Source organism: Ruditapes philippinarum, unplaced genomic scaffold, assembly GCF_026571515.1.
Source record: "Ruditapes philippinarum isolate M1 unplaced genomic scaffold, ASM2657151v2 ctg11518_1_1_1_1, whole genome shotgun sequence".
NCBI lineage: Eukaryota > Metazoa > Mollusca > Bivalvia > Venerida > Veneridae > Ruditapes > Ruditapes philippinarum.
In genome coordinates this window covers 21,589-30,547 of record NW_026856910.1, presented here as the reverse complement: position 1 = coordinate 30,547, position 8,959 = coordinate 21,589, and the positions used below count along the sequence as shown (strand labels likewise).

Below are 8,959 nucleotides of genomic sequence, written 5' to 3'. Positions count from 1 at the left end.
AAAAAAGAATAAAATTTTGTGTAGACACTAGCATGGTATTCTTTATGTATTATCATGTTTCCTCTATATCACAAGGTTATATGATTATACCTTAAAATCTTAAGAAAAGCCTGTATTTTGCAAAGAAATCACGAGCATGGCATGTTATATTGCCGAAGGAGCGGCAAAATAAATGACGTTATATACAGGGAAAAAAAAAGAAAAAATAGAGAAAAACATATCCGTTAGAGAAGGTGCCGCATTTTATTACCAACGACTTGTGATATCGATTGCAAGGATTATCATCTCCAGTAGAAAATAATTTTAAAATTACACGCAGCTTGTATTTCTCTCTGTGCATGTTTACACAAAACTTTCATTGCTTTTGTTTATTGGCTGTATTCCAGGGGAAATGATCACGCTTAATTTTGAATTGAAAGCAATTTGTTTAAAGAAGCAGAAACGAAATCGTTGAAATCGTGTCTTTTATAGTATACATGCAGAACTTTAAATAACATTGATGGAAGGAGGGGAGATGGAAGAGAGGGGGCGCGGTAGGGGGTGGGGTGCGGGGTCGGAACATGCCGGGGGACTCATGACTATTGTAAACAGGAATTAATTAATGGGCAGACTTTATTCAAGGTGAATCGCAGAAATCCGGCGAATTCGGTTGTTTTTGGTGGGTTTTTTTGTATTCTGATTTTAGGTCATCGTCCTTAACCTTCAAATAAATTGTTGGTATTACTGTTTATTTGCGGCTGCTGTTGCTGTCATAACGAATATTTTACTGTAAGCCAGAATCACTAGAATTAACATATGTGCGATTCTTTGGAATATAAGAACTTAGCTAAAGCACAATGTTTTTACAAACCACAGCTTAAAGCCCACAATTTTTACTTTTTCATAAACAGATGAAATAGCAGTTACTGGTCACCTTGCGCAAGTTATAAAAGTGCTTGACAACTTTTGATACCCATTTTATTAGAAGAACATCAGTGTGACAATCCAATTTCAAGAAAAAACAACTCTTGTAAACCTAAAAATTAAGACCTGTATAATTATGCCCCTTATATGGCATTTATGTAAAAACCCCAATATACTGCTGAGTACCTCCACAGTCACAATGGTTAAGTTTGATAGCTTTGATATTATTTTGAGACCGTTTCTCGGAATAAGAACGCCTTGGTCCTGCCTTTAGGTCTTAAAACAGCGCTACTGTTTTTATACTTTGACAGGATGCTGCATAAGATGAAAAAGGAAATTGTTAAACAAGAAGTATCTTTAGCTGAACTAAAACTGGTTAATTTTCATATCGTATCTTAGGAAACATGGAAATAGAATCATAAAGATTATGATATTGAGTCTATAATTGAATTTACGTTTGAATTTTTGAAATATTTAAGTCATATGTTAGCACATATAAAGTATTTTAAATAGAAACAAAATGTAAAGTTTGAAGTAAATCCTTAAAGTAATTGAAGTTTATTCAAATCGAAATTTCAATAGAAAGTTTATAAATGACAACATTTTGTTGATACGAAATACCAGAATCAACAGATTTGCAACACCTTTGGAAATAACGAAAGAAATCTAAAATTCGAAAAAAGAACCGAAAGAAAGCTTTCTTATCTAAAATACTGTGACAAACAATTATTATAAACAAACCATTTAATCGTTAGCGGTTATATAAATACTTCATAAAAATGTAAAATACATGAAAATTATAAACTTTTTATCCATTTCACATAAGTAACTGATAATACCGGATACGTTCGTTTTCTTGTGTGCCTTTCGCTATTTCCATGCGCATGAGTAAACGGGATCGTGGATGTTCGTTAATGTTTAACAAAATCTATAACACGTTAAAACAGCGTCAAATAATCTGTACATAGAGGGATACATGGTAATATAGAACTTAAAATGTGCTGGAGAAGGCATAGTTAAACAGAATTTAAGTATCTGAAATTTAACTTATGAATTTATCAGAATAAAAGAACTTATGAATGTAGATAATTCGTTTACAGATAGTTTGTTTCCAAACTCCTTTAGATCAATTAAAAATTAGAAGCGTATACCATGTCTGAAAAATCTTTTATTGGTGTTAATTTCTCGTACATTACTTCTATGTAAATATAGACACGAACGAGGGATCATTGGCTTGAATGACACTTTAGTGAACTATGCATGACACTTCAGTGAACTATGAGTTAAATGCGATATGAATTTATCTTATTTCTCGTTATAAATGTGGCGGAACTCTACATTAGTGCATGAATAAATACGTTATTTGATACCATGGCAACCTTTATTCCAATATTTTTCAGAAATATTCAATTACTTACGCTATCGTACGGAGATATAGAATAATCAATTGAATTAAACGTATCATCTGTATGTCTTGCAATAAATTGGTCTAAAATGTTCATTAGCGTATCACTGATATCCTGTCCGATTACCATGAGTCAGGGATTTTTTTTGGCTTTTTTTTTTTTTGGGGGGCTTATTTTATAGCCGTTTTGGGGTCATATTCCCAATTGGAAATAGTATATTATTAGTTTCCCAATTCGATCCCTATCGAAAGTTACAAAATAGAAATATTGAATAAAGATTGATAAATCTTTGCAAATAAGGGCTTCTTCAATGTAATAGTTCTTAAATCTTTGAAGATGCCATCATAGACAATAAGTGTTTGCATCCATTTAATCACTGCAAAATTTCAGTCATGCATTTTTCTCCAATATTTTTTTTTATCAAAACACAGCTGAAATTCTCAGTTCCATGGGTATGGGTCGTGTTCCCAAAATCTTGGAAAAAATCTCTGATGACAGTTGGATAACGTGTCCTTGACATGTACTAGTATACGTTACTAGACCATAAAGTGAAATGGGGTTATCCCCTTAAATATATTTCTTCTTATTTTTAAAATAGTAATTACTATTACTCAGTATTACTATTTTAATTTTTTCATCATCATCATTATTATAATCATTATTATCATCCACATCATCAGCAGTAGCATTAGTATCATTATCATCATCATCATCATCATCGCCATCATCATCATTATATTTGTTTCAAAGGTTATCTAAGAAATTTGATGACAAGTTGGCGGTACAAAATCAAAAGAATTTTGCTTGAATTATCAATTTTTAAAATAACTAGGTTTAGAAAAAGATTAATATTAACTTAAAACTACTTTGATAGTATGACTAAGGATTGATCCAACTAATTTCAGAATTACAAACACTTAAACGGAAGTGCCGACGAAGAGACAGTGACGACAAATGGTGACATCAGAACCGTCGATAAAGGTACTTTGACAAAAAAATGAATATTGAAATTTGATGGGACAGAATATATTAACAATTGGCATGTAGTTGCACATTGAAAGCTAGTACATGTAGAGATAAACATTTACATGGTCTGTACTGTATATGGCAGATATACCATACCTAAAGCGTCTTAAAGTATCTTTTCTCTGTTCAGTTTAATGAGCGAACCTTCTATCGTTCTGTGTATGGTGAGTCTAGCATGCCTCCGATACATAAGCTTCAAGAGATATTATAAGTTATAAAGAGTGTTGACAGGTTATATGGCCCTATATAAACGGTTGTTTGTAAATATAACCCGAGCCGCTAGGCGAGGGTTATATTGCAAACAGCCGTTTATATACGGCAATATAACCTGTCAACAATCTATATAACGAATATTTAATACAGCAAGAATTATTTTTTAGACGAAAAGGGTAAGATTTCAGCAGTCGTGTATATAAAACTTTATAAACTTCACGATTATCCAATGAAAAATGAAAGACGTTACAGACGTGCAGTATTATAATTAATGATTTAGCTGACCGGTAAATAAACAAACAAAAAAATGAAGGTAAAAAGTAGATAACTTTGAGCCGCAAAACTGATCTAAATGTTGATGTATGGTCAGCATTTCTTCTTAAGTTCTGAGCAACAAGTAAATTTGAGCGACTTTGTCGATTTTGTTCAGCTTATGGTATGGCGGGCATATTCTGGGCAAATCAAGTTAATCCACCTTGCCGGTGATGTGCCTAAAAATATATTATATACCAAGATACATACTGGTGAAATTAAACTATTCTTAAAGCAGCTCGCCTCCAGATTCATGCTAATTTTCATGAAAATTTTGAAAATGTATCTGAATGTTTAATATTGTGAAGTAACCAAATTGAAACAATTTACACATTTTCAATGCCACATACAACCCGCGTAAATTATTAAAAAGTGGTCAAAAATGCATAAATAGCCCTTACTGCGTTAGTAACGCAGTAGAAATATAGTTGTAAATACTGAAAAATCAGTCATCAATCGCACATAACATTTAAAATATTACTTGAATCTTGAATCTTTTTAAATTTCCTAAAATTTAAGTACATTTTTCTTAAGTTTGATTTTATTGAAATATTTTGACTCATCTGGAGGCAAGTAGCTTTAACAAATGATTAATCATTTAGATTACATCAAACTTTTTATGAAGTTGTTGAATACTGATTAAATGTACTCTTTCGTTATTGCTTGAGTGTTCTATGCAGAATGTGCATGCGTGAAATACCACTTCCGTTTTTATGGAAATATCGTATTGTAAAAAGGTATATTACCGCTGACTAACCAATCGTCAAATATTGATGCATGGATGGCATAAGCACTTCTCTTAAATTATTTCAAAAATGATTGGGTACTCGAATTAATTAGAGCCTCCGATTATATAAAATAGTATCATACGCCTTTTTTCAGAAACATTTGAAACTAGCACACATTTCCAAGACCCCGAACTTAACGACCCGAGAACTCAATGCTTTAAAAGATGCACAGCATACGATAAGCCGAAGTTCGAGTCCCGTTGTGAAGCAGGATTCTGTGAATGCCATGGCAAAGATTATCAGTTGAACACATGTCTACGTAAGTATTAAAATTTTAAAAATTGCTTTGGAAAAAAATGCGAGGGAGGAATTATCCTTGATAAATATATACAATGAATGAAATCACTTCAATTTAGCATCACATACGAATCTGCAAACTATGAATAAAGATAGAAATGGCCCTAATGTTCACACATTTTACAGTGCTTAAACAGTAACAAAATGCCATCTCATATCTGTTTAATGAACACCAAGTGGATGTTTTCATTCCAAGTGTTTGTAAAACAACCTGCACAAATGTAATTATTATATACATGGTATTGACCATCAAATTTCACTTTGTTTTTCCCTCTTTGTTATCGGATCTAGTCAAGATCTAAGCCAACTTAATTATTTAGATGCGCAAACATCCAAGAAATTTGATATTGATAATGTCATGAATGGCCTCATTTTCTAAATTTCAAAAGACATGAGCGCTACTTTTGAGTTTTTCCATTTGTTTTGTTTTGCGTTCACGATTTTTCTAATTTTCTTTGATAGCGTCAGTAGACGGATGCATTATTTCAAAAGAAATCAATTCAAGATCTACGTTTATATGGGGAGCTTCGACGACGGCGTTCCATTGCAGCAGACACACCGGAAATACCGCACGTGACGTGCACGTCATTGGTATCTATGGGAACCATTTCTCAGAATCGACTTTGGTAAACATAGAGAGATCATTGGATGAAACCAAGCCACTGACGATAGTTCTTGCCAGTCATTATCCAGTAAGATGGAAAATTAAACACAAAAATCTCCCAATTTCTGAAATCATACTGGTAAGAAATATACAATAATGTGTTATATTTGAGTTCATTTAAGTGTGTATAATACAGTTTCGGTAATGATTATCAACATAAATTGGCTTTTTAACAGTAAATGCGAAAAGTTAACGTTATAGGAGCTTCGAGATTTACATTTCAAGAACACATATGAGATTAATATTTCAAGAACACATGCGAAATTAAAATCACAAAACCAAGATTTCCTTACAAGACTAAATTCATAATTAACATTACAAGAACACATTCGGAATCAGTAAATCCAGAAAAATATTCTGGATTATCATTTCAAGCCAACATTCAATATTACCATTTCAAGAACACATTCGCAAAAAACGTTTCAGAATACGTTTGAGATTATTTTTTTCAAGAACACATTGAACATTATCATTTCACAAACACATGCGAGATTGTCATTTCACGAACTCATGCGAGGTTATCATTTCACGAACACACTCGAGATTATCATTTCACGCACACATTCGAGATTATCATTTCACGAACACATTCGAGATTATCATTTCACAAACACATGCGAGATTGTCATTTCACGAACTCATGCGAGGTTATCATTTCACGAACACATGCGAGGTTATCATTTCACGCACATTTTCGAGATTATCATTTCACGCACACATTCGAGATTATCATTTCACTCACACATTCGAGATTATCATTCCACAAACACATGCGAGATTGTCATTTCACGAACACATTCGAGATTATCAGTTCACACACACACTAACACATTCGAGATCATCATTTCACGAACACATTCGAGATAATAATCATTTCACGAACACACTCGAGATTATCATTTCACGCACACATTCGAGATATTCATTTTACGAACACACTCGAGATGATCATTTCAAGCACATATTTGAGATATTCATTTTACAAACACACTCGAGATGATCATTTCACGCACACATTCGAGATATTCATTTCACGAACACACTCGAGATTATCATTTCACGCACACATTCGAGATATTCATTTTACAAACACACTCGAGATGATCATTTCAAGCACATATTTGAGATATTCATTTTACGAACACACTCGAGATGATCATTTCAAGCACATATTTGAGATTATAATTTCAGGAATCATTTCTAACACATTCGAGAGTATTAGATCTATTTCACGCACATATTCCAATGATATTCGAGATTATCATTTCACGCACACATTGCCTTTCAAGTGTTTATACTAATAAAGGAACGCATTATGTAGATCTATGCCAACATTGCAAAAATGTTTTCTCGAATTCAAATGGTATGATGTTCTTTTTTCATAAACGACAATTCAGTTGACGTTTCTGACTTCATTGGTGTGTGTATTAGGTACAAACGCCTGCATTAAATGTGTAAATAATAACGTTTATAATTTCAGCTTTCGGACAACAAACTGTCTACAAGTCAAGCAGAGTTATTAAATACGTTAGAAGTGTCGTCTGCTACGTTGCCAATAATCAGAACAGAATATTTTCCAGTTGGATACGGTGACGACCGATACCATTCGAATTCTTCCGAAATGTTTAAAAATATCAACAAATTCATCGGACCAGTCAAATCCTTTTTAGGGACAAATTTTGCAGACAAAATCATTCTGAAACTGTGACATATTTTTAATTATGAATTCGTGACTGAAATATGCGCTGTATCAGATTTTGATTTTAAAATGGTGAAATATTTATCCACAAAAGTGAGTTATCTACAGATCCAGTAACTTTGGAATAATGTATCACAGAAATTTCTTCATCAATGACGTCATATTTATTGAGTGGCGTCATCATGGAGTCAGGTATATTTATCTAATGCCAAAATTAGTTCGTGTCTGATTGGAATGCGGTTGCTTATCACTGTGAGTGGTTTGAAAATTGAAAAATGTTTATGATAGTGACCAGAGGTACACTAAGGCCTTAAGGCTTACAGGAAACCTTATGACTAAAGTGAAAGAGGCCAGGGGAATGAAGTGCAGGGGAATGACACTCCTCGTCTACATTTTGCATTTTATACATGTATTTATTTAAATGATACGTTTTAGTATACCTATCTGGAGTTCTTCTAGTCATATGAAGTGCAATGAGGTAAATTTCCTGTTGAACCTACACGGATTAATTGGGCAACTTACAGTGTTAAATTCTAAAATATACATGTAACAACACAAGACTATGCTAATGAAGCCTATCAATGACATCACAAAAATATTTGTGAAGTTAAAGAATCTAATTTATCTTTTTTAAGAAGTACTTTGTTTAAATGGCATTTTTCGGTATTTTGCTAATGAGTGACCTTCTGAAAACAATGTTATTCACTTCCTTATTATCTTGGTTACTATTTATCACAAAGACTTCATATTTCACATACTGATAAGTCATAACTAGTAGATGATCCCTATTGATTTTGGAGGTCAAACGCCAAGGTCACAGAAGCCTTAAATGTAAGAATGGTTTCCGCTCATTATCTTGGTAATTATTGATCGCAAAGTCTTCATATTTCATATATTAATTAATTGGTTATAACTAGTAGATGACCCTTATTGTTTTTAGGGTCACTAGGTCAAAGGCCATAGTCACAGGGGCCTTGAATGCAAGTATAGTTTCCGCTGATTATCTTCAAAGCTAATTATCACGACGTCCAGGGGCGTAGCTTGAAAGAAACCAATGTGTAGGCACTTGTGTTAGGGGGGTCCGGGGGCATGCTCCCCCGAAAATTTTTGAAAATCTACATTGCCGTAGCTGCATTCTGATGTATGTTAAGGCATTTTCTGAAGGAAGAGTATTCATAATTTTGCTGCATTTTCGATACATCAATATAAAGATGACAATTATATCACTAACTCAACGCAAAGCCACTGTGACATTTTGGCAAAAAGAGCTTTTTCCGTAAATACCTTTGGGGTAATACGAATCCAGAACTATACATTTAAAAAGAACAAATTTATGCAAATTTTGAAGCAAATATCAAAATTAAAAATTCAAAATAAGGTTGTCTAAATAATTATACAATTAGAAAATAATAAAACAATGATCAGGAAGATCGAATGCCAAAGCACCCCTAATAACACATTGCTACACCGGACAATCGGTATTTAGATACCAATTGATGATGAAATATCTAATGTCACACAAACAGCATCGAATACATTTTCTCAATAAGATTTTATGCTCCCATAATTCATAAATGAAAGTCTCTTTTTATTGTTTATGGTGAAACATATATAGAACATAGAATATGACTGTTTACGTGAGTAAAACATA

The 8,959-nt window shown here is 32.9% G+C and overlaps 1 protein-coding gene across 1 annotated transcript; it reads left to right on the top strand.

Moving 5' to 3' along the window:
• Positions 1-3,214: 3,214 nt before the first annotated feature.
• Positions 3,215-8,331, top strand: LOC132748112 (uncharacterized; the record flags this gene model as incomplete). The annotated part of the gene is made up of 4 exons (XM_060737664.1): positions 3,215-3,290; positions 4,743-4,907; positions 5,408-5,688; positions 7,090-8,331. Coding segments are annotated over 4 exons (750 nt in total), but the record flags the coding sequence as incomplete, so codon positions are not given.
• Between the last annotated feature and the right edge of the window lie 628 nt (positions 8,332-8,959).